This window comes from Taurulus bubalis, assembly GCF_910589615.1.
Source record: "Taurulus bubalis genome assembly, chromosome: 7".
Lineage (NCBI taxonomy): Eukaryota > Metazoa > Chordata > Actinopteri > Perciformes > Cottidae > Taurulus > Taurulus bubalis.
Window position 1 is genome coordinate 21819612 of NC_136595.1, and position 17858 is coordinate 21837469.

The 17858-nt window shown below is 41.1% G+C and overlaps 1 protein-coding gene across 1 annotated transcript; it reads left to right on the plus strand.

Annotated features, from left to right (window-relative positions):
- The first annotated feature begins 1916 nt into the window (after positions 1-1916).
- selp (selectin P) lies at positions 1917-17135 on the plus strand. Its single transcript, XM_079220791.1, has 24 exons — positions 1917-2012; positions 2123-2524; positions 2632-2736; positions 2843-3034; positions 3179-3370; positions 4298-4486; positions 4592-4748; positions 5021-5109; positions 5256-5438; positions 10880-11266; positions 11363-11470; positions 12288-12473; positions 12563-12754; positions 13270-13455; positions 13544-13729; positions 13866-14048; positions 14171-14356; positions 14485-14676; positions 14792-14977; positions 15139-15324; positions 15570-15758; positions 15848-16036; positions 16736-16849; positions 16951-17135. Coding segments are annotated over exons 1-24 (4251 nt in total). The 5' UTR covers positions 1917-2011; the 3' UTR covers positions 17022-17135.
- The last annotated feature ends 723 nt before the right edge of the window (positions 17136-17858 follow it).

Genomic DNA, 17858 nt, shown 5'->3' on the forward strand with positions numbered 1-17858 from the left:
TCAGCCGACAGCAGGATGGATGTTTCGGCCACAGGTACTTGAACCTCTGGCTGCCAAGATGGTCTCTGACACCAGTAATCCATCATGCGGCCTTTACACACAACCTCTCTTTTCTGGTTTTATCACGCCAAATATGAGAGTGGCGATAAATAGATGTTTTTAATTCTGTGATTCATGGTGACTAGCACATTTACTGGCAGTACTTTTTTTTATCATTCAAGTAGTCTATAACAGTAATAGCAATGTGGTCATACTCACATAAAGCGATTTGCCCTCGCCCACTTCTGTAATGCATGATTATTTCAAAGAATAAATGTGTAGCAAGACCCCTAATTAGCTCACCATGATGTATTTGAGCATCTGTTTAAGATGCTCTAATCAAAGCGGAAACTGAGTCAATTCGGTAGTTTATATTATTTTTCAGGGGAAAGGGTGGAGGTTAAGAGGTGTCAAGCAACAGTGGCTACTATCCAGGGCCTCGGGTCAGAGGAAGGATATGAACTGTCACTTCTGGAAACACAGGCAGTCAGCAGACGCCTCTGCTTCTGCACCACACGCTTCCCGTCTCTAAACACTCATTAAAAAAAAAAAGTAGTAAAGTGTTTACTGCCATTTCATTGTTTAGTTTAGTTTTTTCCCTTTCCTTTTTTGATGAGCACATCCTTTGAAATTGTGAAAAAGTCTATGGATCGTTGTCTGGGACATTTTGTGCTGCTAGTAATAAGCATAGGAATGAATCAACATGCAGGAAGCTTGCACCTTTCTTTACTTTCTTTCGGTGGCCAATATGTATAAGGTATAAACTTAAATAAGAAATAGCGAGGTCGTATCCTTGATACTCTAAATCTCTCTCAGACACTCTGTCTTATCAGCTCACAGGATTTCACAGCTTCCAAAAGAATTTCCCTCTCAGCCACCCCTCACTTCAGTCTGTGTGCTGAGTGCTATTGTGCTTCCGCCAGGAAACTTATCGCTTTCTTCATGCTATTTATTTTGTCTTTGTTACATGTGCGCTAATTTGCCAAGTTTCTTGGCACGTTAGTATATTATCAATACAGCACAATTTTAGGTATGCATTTAGATCCTTTATTTAAAGTAAGTAAAGCACTAATAAAGCTATTTAAAGTACTCTTGAATACATATCAAAAAGTATACAAAATGTGCACGATTGTTGTAAAATATACATTGTTGAAGTATTATTAGTGATACAATATTGTGAACAGAAATGTAATGATGGAGCTGGTTGAGCTGGAGCTCTATCTAACTGAGTAGTTTAATTTAAAATATTACATCACATTTTGTTTAAACACAAGTTTAGCATATGCTTTGGATGAAAAGCAAATCTTAAAAATAACAAGTAACTGTAGAAGTCATATGTAACGTATGTAGTGTAAAAAGTATAATTTGTCCCTTTGAATTCCAGTGGGGTAGAATTAAGGTACCATAAAATGGAAATACTCAAGTACAACTTTGTACTTAAATGCAGTACTTGAGGAAATACTTTCCATTGATATACTAATAATAAAAGTACAAATATGAAAACAAAGCATTGTCTTTGTGTAAGAGTGAATACGAGAGAGAGGAAGTTTCCAAGGACCCTGGTGGGACGGGGCAGTAGTGGTGGGAGGTGGGAATTTCCACTGAATAGCCCACTTTTGATTAGCGCTTCCAGGAAAAGTGGACCAGGCCGATGAAGAGCATAAAAGCAGGCACCTCCGCACATAAAAGTCAGAATCACCTCATCCTCAGACGTGAAGAGACTACAGAAATACTAAGAGTCTTCTTTAAAATTTCACACATACCACTTAAAATGGTAAGTGTACCAATCCATTTGAATACAGTTTTCTTTAGTGCTAATTCCTTTTATTGCTGTTTGTGGCCAGTGATACATTTATGGTTTCAAATTGTCTTCATTGATCTTTTTTACTTATTCTTACAGGAGTTCTGCTTTGGATTACTTCAGACCCGCAGACCTAAGAGCTCATGGATCAGCTTAATCTTTCTTTGCTCAAGTATGCAACTCTAACGTGAACAGAATCTTTCAACTTCTTTGTAACTTTTTTAAAATGTTGTATCATTATTACTCTAACATCTAAATTGTAACTCTGTCCTCCATCCTCAGTGCTGTGTACATGGACTAGTGTCGAGTCCTGGTCCTACTACTACTCTAACACCACCATGACTTGGGTGCAATCCCGAGCCTGGTGCCAGACGCACTACACAGACATGGTGGCCATCCAGAACCAGGAGGAGATCGGGCATCTCAACAGCTGGCTGCCCAAACAAACCAAATACTACTGGATTGGCATACGCAAAGTCAACAATGTCTGGACCTGGGTAGGAACCAACAAGACTCTGACAGCAGAAGCAACCAACTGGGCAAGGGGCGAGCCAAACAATGGCAGAGGGAAAAATAAGAGGGTGAACGAGGATTGTGTGGAGATGTACGTCAAAAGGGATATGCAGGAAGGAAAATGGAACGATGAGGCGTGCAGAAAGTTGAAGACCGCTCTTTGCTACACAGGTGAGCAAAAATCCGGGATTCAGGAGCTGCTAATTTAAGCTGTTTGTTTATAATTACTTTTTGATGGTGTTATGCAAGTCTTATGAATGTACTGCTTCTTTCTCCAGCGGCCTGTAAGAACGACTCGTGCCACTATGGAGACTGTGTAGAAACCATCAACAGCCACAAGTGCGCTTGCTTTGACGGCTTTTACGGAGAGAAGTGTGAGCAAGGTAAGAAAATACAATCATGATGTCTTTGTTTTAAAGTTTGCATTACTTTAAGCCACTTACAGCCAGGACCTGATATCTAATTGTGTCTTGTTTCCTTTGTTGACAGTTGTCCAGTGTAACATAGAGGAGGTGACCGTTCCGAATAAAGGAAGTGTAGATTGTATTCATAAGTATGGAAACTTCTCTTACGACTCCTTGTGCCAGTATTCATGCGAGGAAGGATACCAGCTGAGTATGGCTAGACCCCTGAAGTGCACTGCCTCCCAACAGTGGTCCGAGCAGCCTCCTGCATGTGAATGTGAGTTGAGGTGTATTGCAAAGCTAAAAAAAATTAAAGTATAGTAATAGTGATTAGAAGTCATCATATTCAGAGCAACAGAATTGTAATATTACAATGATGGAGCCCGCTGTAATGTGTTTTTGATGGTTCTGTCGTCCCCAGTGGTCCAGTGTCAGGTGCTGTCAAGTCCAGTAGGAGGATCCATGAAGTGCTCCGATCCTCTGGGCCGCTCCAGCTACCAGTCCACCTGTGTGTTTACCTGTGATGAAGGATACGTCCTCGCTGGTTCCCCGTCTAACACTCTGCAGTGTGGAGCCTCAGGGATTTGGAACGCTTCCCAGCCACTTTGTCTCGGTACACCGCCAATTTTTATCTCGTAGGATTTTATTGCATCCGTTATATCAACGCTATTTTATATCTATAACCTTCCTCTTGTGTTAGGGTCGGCACCGACCCGTTTTAAGTTTTTAAATGCATAAAAGAACCACATAAATGTGTTTATTGCATTAAGGCTTTTTGACTTTGTTAGGAACCTCTATTTCAACAAATCGAGGTTCCTAACAATAACAAATAGAGGTTATCCTAACAATAACAATAGTATTATTTAAAAAAAATGTAAATGCTCTGTTTGAAATTATGACCTTTGTGTTGTTAGGGTCGGTTTTGACCCAGTTATAAAAACAAGATTTGCTTGTTTGTTTGACCTTGCAAATCTATATTTTGCGTTATGACTTGTTCTGCTTTTCATTTAGTGTTTCTATTAAAGTTCTATTGCTGGAAAAAAGCCTTTTTAGCCTTTTTCTTGTAGTAAATATACATGGGTCGAAATTGACCCGTAACACCATAGATGTTACTTTAGTTAATAATATTAAAAAGAAAAAATAAATAAAACACATGCATTCAAGAGATGTATTATAATACCCCTCATTAATAATGATTCTCTTGAGGTTCATTTCACCATTTTTTAAATTAAAATCGAGGGGTATACTGACAAAGAAAAGGCCCAGAGGCCCACACCAAAAATATTAAAACAACAATATTTTCATGGATAAGGAAGCCTAACAATGCAACCAAGAGATGAGAAACAAATTGGATGATAGATAATTGTTTTTAGTGTATTTTACAACTGATGAAGACATGGGTCAAAACTGACCCGTTAACAAAAGAGATGAAAACAGAAAGTTATCACAATAGGAATGTTAAGTCACTGATCATCGTGTTTAAAAAAAAAAAAATTAAGAATACTGCTGACCTGTTCTGCTCCCCTTTTCTATTTTGCAGCTATCCAGTGTCCCTCTCTCCAGCAGCTGGACAATGGCTCTGTCAGCTGTGGGGACGATGCAGAAGTGATGTTCAGCTACGGAAACACCTGCAGCTTCAGCTGTGCCCCCGGCCATCACCTGGTGGGGCCGAGCAAGGTGACATGCACGTCAGCAGCTGTGTGGAGTGACAGGAAGCCTCGCTGTGAAGGTGAGGGTGCGCTTCAAGTTGAATCCAGCCACCCACTATACAATTAAGAAGAGCTCTCTTGTTTTGTGCCTTTGTGGAAAACTTACAATTGTTTTTATTTGCTAGCCATCACTTGCCAGAATCCAGAAGTTGGAGCTCACCTCATCACCCAGTGCAGCCGACCTTTGACGAAACTGCGGCCAAACTCCACCTGCAGCTTCGGCTGTGAAGCAGGCTTTGAACTGCAGGGAGCGCGTAGCACTCAGTGTTCTGAAGACGGACAGTGGAGTAAAGCCATACCTACCTGCAAAGGTATAGTAGCATATGTTCACATCAATCTGTGCTTACAACTCTATTTGCTCACTGCATTCACAGTCTTACTCTGATTCTGTGCTACGTCATGACATCTCATCATCTTTATTTTCTTTATTCTTTAGCAATAGGATGTCCTGCTCCTGAGATCCCAACAAGTGCCCAAATCAGTTGCAGCCCTTCTCTGTCTTCACCTGCGTCTACTGTGACCCCCTATCCACTTGGTACGGTTTGCATTTTCAGCTGTGATGAAGGCCACGAGGTGCAGGGTGCTCTCAGCACGGAGTGTGCAAATCCAGGCCAGTGGACCTCCGCACCACCAAACTGCACAGGTAAACACATGCCGCCACTTTACCTTCATTATTAGTAATACCGATGTTATTTGCATGCATGGGTTAGGGGTCGTGTCACTAAAAGGAGATCCCCTTCATCAACATGTGATGGTTAGCATCTAAATCCTTGCCCTCTTCTCCCACAGCAGTGAGATGCCCGTTGCTGCAGGCTCCTATAAACGGTCACATCAACTGCTCCAACAGTGAGCCAGTGTTCAACTCACAGTGCTCCTTCACATGCGATCAAGATCACTTATTAGATGGACATGACCTGCTGACCTGTGGTCGTCACGGCAATTGGACTACTGGACAGAAACCCACCTGCCAAGGTAAAGCCGAAAAGGAACACATGTTAAAATATTTTTTTGAACACAAAACCTGAATAAAATACATGTTTATAGATAGTAAAAAAAGGTAAAAAAACTAACATTTGATCATGTTTTGACAGCTCCCCCGTCTCCGGTCACTGCCATTGCTTCTGGTGTGGCAACAGGGGGCGCTCTGCTGTCTGGTCTGTCTCTGGCTGTGTGGATCCTGAAACGACTGAAACAGAGGGCAAACAAGTTTGAGCTTAGCAGGTTAGAGAAGCATTCAATTCGCTTAAATAATACTGTCTTTCTTTTTTAAAGAACCATCACAGTGCTCATCTTTTTCTTTTGTCTTTTCTTACAGCAACTCTGACATAGAGGCCCCTCCACAAGTCTACAAAAACAGCATTGACAGCCTCATATAGAGCACCGTCATATTCTTCAGAGATAACTAAGAACAACTGAATTCATCTCTATTAATAACTGTATATAAGTCACCAGTCATAGTCACGTGAACAATATGAATACATTACATTAGTGTGAAACTTGTTAACAGGAAAACTCAACGTGTGAGTGCTATCTTATGTTTTTCTAGACTAATGCATTTGATTGATGTATTATGTTTTGTTGAATTTCATGATTTGCTCAGTGATTTTGTCCAGACATGTACTGTATTTCCTCCCAAGGGGAGTTATATATTGAACACATTGTTCTAAAGCTTTACGAGTATGTTGGAAAGGTGGCTCTATTCATGTTATTGCAACTATTATATAACGCCACGAATGCCATGTCGTGCAGAACTGTGAAATTGTGTTGTATTTATGTACTATTTATGTAACCGATGGTTATTTCATTTGAAATACTCATTCACATTTCTGTATTCTTGCTGATTTGTTTTCATAATAAAATGTGAAAACTTGAATTTGCGTATGGTCTCTGCATCTTCCAGTATCATGACGTATATTTGTACTGTCAGTTTAGAAAATAGAAATATTACCAGTCGTGTCACTCCGCTGATACACCGGTACTGTAGAACGGTTCAGCCATCAACTCCACACACGACACCTACATATTCCCACACTTAGAGTAGGAACATTTATCCTGACGTTGCAGGACCTCATGTGTTTTATCAAAAGTCCAGGAAGAACCTTTTTCCAAATACAAAACAGACCTCTTGTCTGTTTCTGTCCCCTCCGTAATGGTCAGGACAGAGATGAATAACAGTAAGAGGCTGCAGGAAGAGCCATATTGCTGAGGTAATCTGTTTTACATTGTTTGTTTCACCAGATTCTTTTATGTCAGCGCTTCAGCAGAACCAGAAATAGATCCGATGTCTTCAATTGAAGGCTGAAGACAGCATGGGCACTCTGTAATTTGTTGCTGTTATGAACTTCAATTCACAACATGTCGATGCAGTAATGCAGTATCAGTAAAAACGGTCAGCTATAGCAAAGCTTATTCTACTTACAAGGGAAAAGCTTTATTCCATGGTGCCAGTATGTACAGCATGAAACAGATTTTAGTCAATACATAAAAAGAGAAGATCATTTCAAAAAGTAAATGTATTCTCTAAGTAAAGATAATAAAAGAATGTATTGCCTAAACAAAACTAAGATTATGCCATTCATTGCAGAAAACTGGTTAAATTATCCCATTTTCAAATTATCTTAATTATTTACATGTGTTGGTTACAACATTCAATGGTGACCCTCACTGTGCTTTACTTTAATTTTAATGTGTTCTCTTTTATTGAAAAGAATCTGCCCCACGTTAACCGGAAACAAGGGGTATTTCCCAAAAGGTCTTTCCAGGTAAAAGAGGTCATTATGTCAGTCATTCATTCATCACATGCATTCACTCTGTAAAGTAAACATCCAGGCATTATATGATAATGTTGGGCTGAATAACCTAAGAGCAATATAAAAGCCCGACATTGATCCCTGCTTGCACGAAACTAACATTCACTTACTGAAAGTCTTTGGGATGAGGTTTTATATTCGATTCGATTAGGAAAGCATTTTAACTTAAGTAGCAAGCGTATTTCTATAATTTAGAGAGAAAAAAATTGTTTATATTCTAATACTAGCTGGGTAAGTATGCTTATTCCGTTCTATTTTTATGATGGAATTCATCAATATTTATTTTCTGATCATTGTTTCTTTGGTGTTTGTAGGTCACCAAATGAAAATGAAGTGGATGTTAATCGTCCTCCTTGGTGAGTATTAGTTTGAGCATTAAGGCAAAATTGAATGATGAATTATCACTCTGGAGTTGTTCTTAACTTCATTTTTTTCAAAATGCACATTAGGTATCTTGGCCGAGACTAGCATGGGCTGGACATATCATTACTCAAGAACACCTATGAACTGGACCCAGGCCCGACAGTGGTGCCAGAGCAATTACACAGACATGGTGGTCATCCAAAGCCAGATAGAGAACGACTATCTGGTCTCCTTTCTGCCAACCAGAAACAAGACTCCATATTATTGGATTGGAATCACTAAAAAACAGAAGAATGAGACTTGGACCTGGATTGGGAATAACAGCACGTGGATTGGTGAACAGTCATGGGCAGCAAACGAGCCCAACAACCACAGCAAAGAGTTTTGCGTGGAAATCTACGTGAAAACAGGAGAAAACAGAGGGAAGTGGAATGATGAGAAGTGCGCCGCTCGAAAATTCGCTGTTTGTTATGAAGGTATGTAAAGCTGATTGATTTTGTTGGTTGTTACAGTTTCAAAAGTGGTTGTTTTAGTGTTGCACTTTTTTCCTTAACAGCCCAATGCACGGCAACATCATGTGACAGAGGAAGATGCCAGGAGATCATAGATAACGTAACCTGCCTCTGTGAACCTGGCTTCAAGGGAAACAGGTGCCAAACAGGTGAGGAGTTAGCTCTCTGGATGTGTAATTAAAGAAAAGGTTCACTTTTTTTTTAAAGTTAATCTTAAAATATATCTTACATGCCGATTTTTACACTGAAAGTGTTTAGTCGCTGTAGTTGTAAATGTCCATATGCTGTAAACTGCATAAAAGAGGTGAATTTAAGACAATGAATTCTTCTTTTTTCAGCAGTGCCAGCTAACTGCACATAACATGCAACCGTAATAGAGCGTTGCAGGATTGAGTCCCAAAAAAGGGAAATGAGTTGCCTTTTTCTCCGGTTCATTTCAAAGTCATTGTTTTTTTTAAGGGTTTTAAGATGCCTGAAATAAGGTTTGGTTGACACAAGCTTCAGACATTACGTCGAACACGAGTCCACATTAAGCTTCATGGTGGTGAAGTCATTCCACCGTGGTGTAGTTCATTCATGCATTATTATATGTACAATATATATATATATATATATATATATATATATATATACAGTATATTGCATTTGTGCTTAAAAAAATCATACAAGTTGATGTTCATTTGTGAAGATCATCTTGCTGAACAAAACGTGTGGGTATCATAAATGTTTGTTTGCCGCAGAGCTTATTTTCTCCAATAATTCAAAATCCAATGTGCTGATGTACGCTAAGAAGTGATGACAATTATCAACCTGAAAACTACCTCTGTCAACATGTTTAGTTGTTGTATATGTCTTATCGCAGTAATAATTCACATTCGGATGTTATGGACTTCACTATCTGCTTTCTTAAAATACCTACTATATAGTTCACTGACCCAGACTGTGCTTCTTCAGAAAGTGAAATGTCTTTTCGCACAAAATATGTCATCATAAGCCGAGCATCTGTATCCTCTGTTTCCTGAGGCTCACACTAAAAGTACTGATCAAAATACTTGCATCAGCATGTATGTGCTGTGTATTGTTTTGACAGTAGAAGGCTACAAAACTGCATCCCCAGTAAACTTTAACCTGTTTGTGCCCCCAGCGGTGGAATGCCCCCTTCTGTCTCAGCCTGATGATGGACACCTTAACTGCTCGGGGGAAAAGCTGACATTCAACTCAACCTGTCGATTTAAATGCTACCCAGGCTTCCTGATGATAGGGTCGCAGGATGTTACCTGTGGGGTCACCGGGGTCTGGAGCGGCCCGAGACCTCATTGTGCAAGTAATTGTTTGAAGTCATTTCCACCATTGTACTGCTTTTGCTGTTTCTCTGCTTGTGTTGAGTTATTATTATTATTCTGGGCGGTAGAAGCAGTAGTAGTTGAAAAAAAAAATCAAAATCACATTGTCAGGTTTCCTATGATTCAGGATAAAAAGGTGCTTTCTCATCTTCTCAGACTATGAACAGGCTCTGTTGGCTGTGGTTGGGTGTGCAGCCTTCTCATCCTTCTTCTGCATCTGCTTTTGCTGGATGAGGCACAGAAAACGTTAGTGTCTCTCAATCACACTCCAGAGAAATGCAGATGAATGTTGTTGCAACAGGCCTCAATAGTGATCTGTTTGTCTGTTCATTTCTCACAGGAAAGAAAGTTGCCCAAGTAAGGTCAGTGTTGAAATGTACTTGTCCAAAGCCGCTCCACCCATTTACACACGTTCAATATTTGAAAAGTTGAGACACTCAAATGTTACAGTTTACTGCTTCTGTTCCCCAAAAAAATGTTAAAATATTTAACGTAAACTGTGATTTAGTTATGATATGATATGAACTTTATTCGTCAGCTGGTGCTGAAATTTGTCTTGCGACCCAGCTCAGTAAATTATTCCGTAATTGTTCCTTTAATGTCGATCTGCTCGTCTCTTACAGGCAGGCTGAAGAAGCAACAAGTGCATCCACGGAGGGCTGACGGACAACTCGCTTATGTTTTATCCAAATATATCTATAATGACCCAAATGCAGTTACTCTTATTCATTTTAGTACATGGATATTAAATAAACCTAAACAGCCACCGGCTGCACAGGCTGTATGTTAGCTAAGCGTTTTGTCTAATAAATTGTCAAATAAAGCTTTATTTAGATATACTGCATGGATGTAAAGCATGTGTATGTTATTCATTATCAGATCATGCATGATGTAAATGTTTTTAACAACATTAGAGGGGAATTCCTGTTGTATCTTTGTCCAATAAAATAAAATATATCTTACAACATGTGTGAGTGTCTGTATGTGTGTGGTGGATGTGTGTTTGACTTATGGGTGGTGTCCTTCCAAAAAGGAAGTTACAGTAAAACGGGATATTACAAAATTGGTCATTGACTAATTCCCTGCAGGACAATTAATATCACTTTGCCATTGATTGCCAGCAAAGTGAGTACATGCAACTACAAGATTGAGTGACTTAAGTTTCCCACTTTTATGCGATTATGAAAAAAATAAATCTCTTTAAATTTCAGATGGTTCAAGAACCAGTTGATACTAGACAAAGCCTGCGTCACATGTTGCTGATAGTTACATGCATTGTATTAGTCCAAGGTAGGTCTGCATAATCTTAAAGGAATCAAACTCTTTCAGGCTCCTCTTTTTCTAGCGGATCAATTTTGTCTTATCGTGTGTACACCTAATATTAGACCTGAGCAGCGGAGGAGGAGCACAGGCATGGACCTACAACTACAGCACCTCTCCAAACCGTGGATGGCTTGAGGCCCGCAAGTGGTGCCTCCAGCGCTTCACAGACATGGTGCCCATCCGGAACCAGGCGGAGAACGACTTCCTGAACAATATGCTGCCGTTTAACCGAGGGTATTACTGGATAGGTGTCGGCAAAAAGGGCGAAGAGTGGGTCTGGAAAGAAACCAATGAGAAGGTGCCCAAAGATGCTCAGAATTGGGCGTCAGAGGAGCCAGATAACATAGCAGCTCAGGACTGTGTGGAGATTTACATTAAGAGGGGGAAAGACACGGCCAAGTGGAACAATGAGAGCTGTCAAAAGAAGAAGGGAACCATCTGCTACTCTGGTAAAACACCCCGTATTACACTTGATGGACACATTTACTGACTCCTGTAGACTTATTATAGTACATGAGATCACCCTCTGTGTGTGTGTATTCTAGCCTCATGTACAAAGGACTCTTGCAGTGCCAATGCAGACTGTGTGGAGACCATAGGAAACTATACCTGCCGGTGCCATCCTGGTTTCCTGGGGTCACGGTGCGAAGACGGTGAGCAAACCTTTTTTCATAATGTATTGTTTTATCATGCTTTGGTCAATTTTGAGATTTTGGACAATTTTTCTTCCAGAATGTTTCTTCTTTCATATTAGTGGAATGAAAACATCCAAAATACAAATTAAGGGGTTCATCTTACTACACTTTGTCTATTTGCGTCTGTAGATTTCTCCAAAATTCACCAAAAGTTAGCGTTAGATAATGCATCATAATAATTAAAAAAATAATTGTTGTAATTAAAGTAATCAACTGGAGAAGTTTTATGGTGATATCTATTAAACAATGTTTACTATATTATCCTGTAATGTCTTGCTAAATGTATGAAGGTTTACAATACATATATTTAAAGGCAGTTTCCTCAAAGTGAGTTTTGTTTCTGGAAATCTCCACTGAAGTAGCACATATACATTCACCAAACATCCCAGTTTCATTCCCATTCATATTCTGTATTTTTTTTACAGAGGATTTTGTTCACGTATTATTCATAGTCTGATTTATTTCACTTTTTATTCCTAAAACTATGACAACATTTTTACAAAGCTCCGTCCAATGTTCAGATTTATATTCTAGAAATGTATGCAGATTGGCACACATTTGCTAAGATAAAGCCTCATTTGCATATTCAAAAAACTTGTAATACAAACAATAATTGTCCTAATGTAAGATATCAACTGGGGAAGTTTCATGGTGATATAGTAAGAATGTACTAGTATAAATGTGCCCTATTCACCTGGGGTGTCTCCCCTCAAGCCAACCATGACCTCTTTCTGCAATAATACATATATTTATGTTTCCTTTTTTTGTTCTTCAGCAATCGCATGCACACCCTTGCTGGATCCAGAACGAAGTTCTCACTACTGTTTCCATCCCCATGGGACTAATCGTTTCAACTCTTCCTGCCGTTTCCACTGTGAACTTGGCTTTCAGTTGGTCGGCGTGCCACAACTGCAATGCCAAGCCAGCGGACGGTGGAGCCACCCTGTCCCTCTGTGCCAAGGTATGTCAACTGCAGCTCAACAATGCCAACACATTTGTTATTTCACCTGGTCAAGTTGCAAGGAATATGTTTCTCTCTGCCTATCTTAGTCGAACGGTGTCCAGTTCTGAACCACACCAGCATCAGTGCAGGTAGTATGAACTGCAGCCACCCCATCGGCCCTTACAGCTACAACTCCACCTGTGAGGTCAGGTGTGATGAGGGCTACGAGCACAGCGGGCCCAACCGGATACGTTGTGACCGCATCGGCCAGTGGACGGCCAGTGTCCACGCATGTACAAGTAAAGTGTCATTATCTTTGAATGTCAAATTAAACCCAATCATGTTTTATGATGCGATAGGATACAATATACTTTATTGTCCCCTGAGGGAAATGTTGACTTCTAGACTCAGCAATGTATTACTTTTAATCATATTTTTGGTGAATTTCTCTCCAACTGACACTTTTCATGTAACTTCCTTTTTTGTTCAACTTGACCCCGGTTAATAAATGAACAGTTTTTTTTCTGATTCTTTACATGGCCTCAATGTGAAGTCACTTCCTGTCCAGACTGCACAGCAGATTATGTTCAGGTCACACCTGTCGTCACTTTACTTCACACTCATTTGTCTGCATTCTGAAACAAACATTGTGATGTAATGTGAGTAGCCAGATACAGTTTCCCTTGGCTGTAAATTATGTCAGCATGGTTATTCAAATCCCCCACCTCATGCTTATGGCAACGGACGTATTTCATAGGAACATTGACTCCAATTGAGTGGACTAAGTGTGATTTATATCTCTATCCCACCACAGTTAAAAAGTGCTCCCCCATTTTCTTCCCTGCCACGGGCAACGTGACATGTGTGGACGCCCTGGAGCCTTTCTCCTTTGGCTCGCGGTGTAACTTCACCTGCCAGGAAGGCCACTACCTGACCAGAGAGGACACATTCGCGTGTCTGGCCTCGGGACAATGGAGCAACCCTTCACCTACATGCGCAGGTGGGTCACAGGAATAATGTCAGGGCTCCCTGAAAGCAACACAAGCTTCCTGCTCTGATGAGTGATGGTGTTTCTTCTTCTTTTCCAGTGATGCAGTGCAGCAGTTTAAAGGCTCCACCCCATGCCTCCATGCAATGCCAGGACCCTTTAGGAGAGTACAGCTATGGCTCAATATGCGCTTTGCAATGTGAACAAGGATTTGATCTGATTGGCACAAACGTGACGAAATGTTCTTCACAGGGCAACTGGAGTCACGCACTTCCTGTTTGCCAGGGTATGACCACAGATGATTAAGTCTCTTATCATTGCTCCTTTTTGTAATCTGTGTATTCATTTTTTTTTTTTTTTACTTTCTGTGTGTGTGTGTAATAGTCTCTCCCCTCTCTCCCCTGTCTCTGGATTTCTTCCAGCTAAGAGATGTAACCCAATAGATCCTCCTCATGGCTCCCCTACCTGTTCTGACCCGAATGGTTCCTTCAGCTATGGCTCCGTGTGCACGACAGCCTGTGACGAGGGCTTTCTACCGAATGGGACATCCAGCACTGAGTGCACCTCCCTGGGCATGTGGAGCGCAGACTTACCACATTGCCTGGGTAAAACACATTAAACAATTAAATAGAACGTCAGTCTCATGATCTTTAATTCTGGCATCACTTTACACCAGAAAATGTATATTGTTTGTTTTTGCCTCCCCTTCTCTCTGTTCCCTCTCCAGCTAGGAAATGTCCCGCTGTCAGCTCTCCCTCTCATGGCTCCTTAGTCTGCTCTGATCCAAATGGAGAGTTCAGCTTTGGTTCACGGTGCACGTCAGCTTGTGAGGAGGGTTTTCTCCCCAATGGGACGGCCGACACAGAGTGCACCTCTCTGGGCACATGGAGCGCAGACATCCCTCGTTGCTTAGGTAAAAAAATAACAACAGAAAGACAGCATCAACCTCTATAATGATCTGTTTTTCACAAACAGAGGAACGTCTTTACCATGCAAAGTTCTTCAATATATTTGGTTCTCCTTCTCCTTGTTCCCTTGCAGCTAAAAGATGTCCCGCTGTGAGCTCTCCCACTCCCGCTCATGGCTCCTTAGTCTGCTCTGATCCCCATGAAGAGTTCAGTTTTGGTTCTCGGTGCACGTCAACATGTATGGAGGGTTTTCTCCTGAATGGGACAGCTGAAACAGAGTGCACCTCTCTGGGCGAGTGGAGCGCCAACATCCCACATTGCTTGGGTAAAGTTTAAAACTATGTATTGATCATAGAAGAGCTTTGAATTGAATGGGTTCGATGTTTTGACTGTAATTCTGTACCAAGTAAAGCTTGTTCTCTCTCTCTGTTCCCCTGCAGCTAAAAGATGTCCGACCCTGAGCTCTTCATCTCACGGCTCCTTAGTCTGCTCTGATCCTCATGGAGAGTTCAGCTTTGGTTCACGGTGCACGTCGGCTTGTGAGGAGGGTTTTCTCCTCAATGGGACGGCCGGCACAGAGTGCACCTCTCTGGGCACATGGAGCGCACACATCCCTCATTGCTTGGGTAAAAAAATAACAACAAAAAGACAGCAAAAAATTATCTGTTTTTCACAAACAACAGACGAGCTCCTCATTTAATTTTAATTTAGATGGCTTGACTGTACGTCTTTAACATGTGAAGCGTTTAAAACTATGTGGTTCTCCTTCTCCTTGTTCCCCATGCAGCTAAAAGTTGTCCTGCTGTGAGCTCTCCCTCTCATGGCTCCTTAGTCTGCTCTGGTCCTCATGGAGAGTTCAGCTTTGGTTCTCGGTGCACATCAACCTGTGAGGAAGGCTTTGTCCTGAAAGGCACAGCTGACACAAAGTGCACCTCCTTGGGCATGTGGAGCGGAGAAATACCCCACTGTCTGGGTAATAAATCATTATGTAATATTGGGGATGCACTTGGCATATATTCCCTCCTGCTGTGTGCACATTACTGTACACTTGTGATTTGGAATGTGGGTTTACATCTGTCCATACATTCTTTATATCACACCGCACCAGCTGTGTCATTAACTTGTCTCGTCCTGAATGCATAATTAGATCTTGAAGGAAATACCCAGAAGATGAGGATTATTTGATCTGAAGCTGTCATATTTGTTCGGTATCTACAGCTCAGCCATGCCCCCTACTGGCCAAGGCTCCCCAACATGGGAGGATGGATTGCAGTCATCCATACGCCCCTTTCAGCTATGACTCCCACTGTGACTTTGAATGTAATGAGGGTTTCCGGCGGAGAGGAACACCAACTATGACGTGCAACAACTCAGGTTACTGGAGTCAAGATCTACCCACATGCCCACGTGAGTTCTCACAATACCTTAAACTTCCTGTTTCATGCACGGCTGATCCAATGTCAGTCACTATAATTTCCGTCCTTTCCACATCTCAGCTGTACAGTGTGAAGCCATTCGGGCCTTGTCTTTATCCCTGTCTATGAACTGCTCCCATCCTCTGGGGAACTTCAGCTTCAGCTCCCAGTGTCGTTTCTCCTGTGAAGAGGGATTCTCCCTGAACGGCACAGAGCTGCTGTTGTGCTCCTCCTCTGGGTTTTGGAACGACAGCCGGCCTAACTGCGCAGGTACATTGATGTCTTACTTTGAGTGTGCTGCTCTGTAGCTTTGTATTGTGTGTCTTGTGTGTTCTTCTCACCACATATAATGTTGTAGTGTGTCTTTCATCCTGTACTGTTTGCTATTGTGTTATGTTTGTTATGACCTGTCAAGGGACTACAGATGCAAATTAGCTGAAGCTATAATCTGGTACAGTGCATCAAATGGTGACATTTATTTAGGATAATTAAATTAAATGTGTCTGCATGATCACATGAACACATGACAACAGTAACATGCTGATATTAAGCTATGTTTTTAAATCAAAAATGATATCAAATTAAAAATACAGCTGAGGCTGATGGGAATGTCTTTAGTTTAGCATGAGTTTGATTATAAACCCAAGCATTGGACATTTGACATGAATGTGTGGCGCTAGAGGAGAAGTCCAGGGGGTCACCGAAGTCATCAGGTAGATGATGAAAACTTTGACCTGCTGGTGGCGTTAGAGTCACCAAGATCAATAAAATCCATCCTCTGGTAACCATGAATGTCTGTGCAAACTTTCAAGGTAATCCATCTAATACTTGTTTAGATATTGCAGACGGGACCAACGTGGTAGAATTGTGATGAATAATCTGTGGATCAAGAAACATGCAGTGAAGATATCATTTTAAAAAGTTGTGAAAACCTTGTATTGACTGTGATATTTATGTGTTCTTTGGAAGGCATGCCAGTGGGGACTAGCATGCTGCTGTCTGTAGGTGTAGGAGCATCCGTTGCCGTGTCACTTGTCCTGATAGGACTGGCTTTGTTGATTATAATGCGATTGAAGAAGAAAGGTGAGAAGAGTAGTGCTGCTGCTGTGCAATTTCATGCATACACACACATCATGCTGTAGCACTCAGAGCGTATCCCTGATCCTTACTTCTGATCTTTGCAGGAAACGCAAACATGTCTGATGCACCTGCATGGGGAGACAGAGAGAATCCAGCATTTGATTTTGAGACTTGATATTTTTCCCAGCAAATAATTTTTAAATACTGCAGCCTATGACTGTTACAATATGAATCCTGGTAGTTATTGTATGATACCGGTACCAAAATATTACAGTAGGATTAGAGCTTCAGCGTAACTGTGATTTCAATTTCACATTTTTGCATGAAAATCTTCCCATTTTAATTTTTAAAGACAGAAAGTAAAGTTTGCTTGTTATATTGCTTGATTTTCAATAAAAATAAATAAAAAAAAGTCCTGAATTAGACCTATTTTATTTTGTTAGCCGTTCATTAGGCGTGTGATCAGGGTTGGCATTCTTTGTTGTCCGTGTCCAGTGTAATTTGTTGACCCTGTGTTGCTGGTGCCCTCCCTTGCAGCTCACAATACCCACATTTGACCTCCTCAATAAGAACCAATACTTTGGGGTCAATTGGGGAAGTTGCAGAAAACCTCTGAGATTACCGAAGTGCCACAAAGTGTCAGTTTAGCACATTTAGTGACCAGAAAGCTCCCGTCACTGAGTGGCAAGGAGGTGATCTATTATCCGTCTCAGTGCAATGTGGCACACTGGGCACTGATCCCACATTTAGCGGAAATCCACATTAACTACAGTATTTTGAATTGAATTGCCTGAACTGTGACTCACAGGGTGATAAAAACATGATTCACATTAGGGCTGAGACGTTTTATACTTACTAATTTAGGTACATTGTCTGTTTAAGCGTGGAGTTTCTATTCTATAGCTGTATCTAATGTATAGAATCTTCCCTGTGTGTTTGTGCCAATAGTAGACCCCCAGACTTGTGCTGGCAGTGGCCAATGGAGTATCTTCAGCAAAGCGTGTGCATCTGT

Bases quoted from the DNA above. Each gene is read 5' to 3' on its own strand.
- selp (XM_079220791.1), top strand. The intron at 3,035-3,178 runs GTGAGTTGAGGT...TGTCGTCCCCAG, and splicing joins GCAGCCTCCTGCATGTGAAT to TGGTCCAGTGTCAGGTGCTG. The intron at 5,110-5,255 runs GTAAACACATGC...CTTCTCCCACAG, and splicing joins CGCACCACCAAACTGCACAG to CAGTGAGATGCCCGTTGCTG.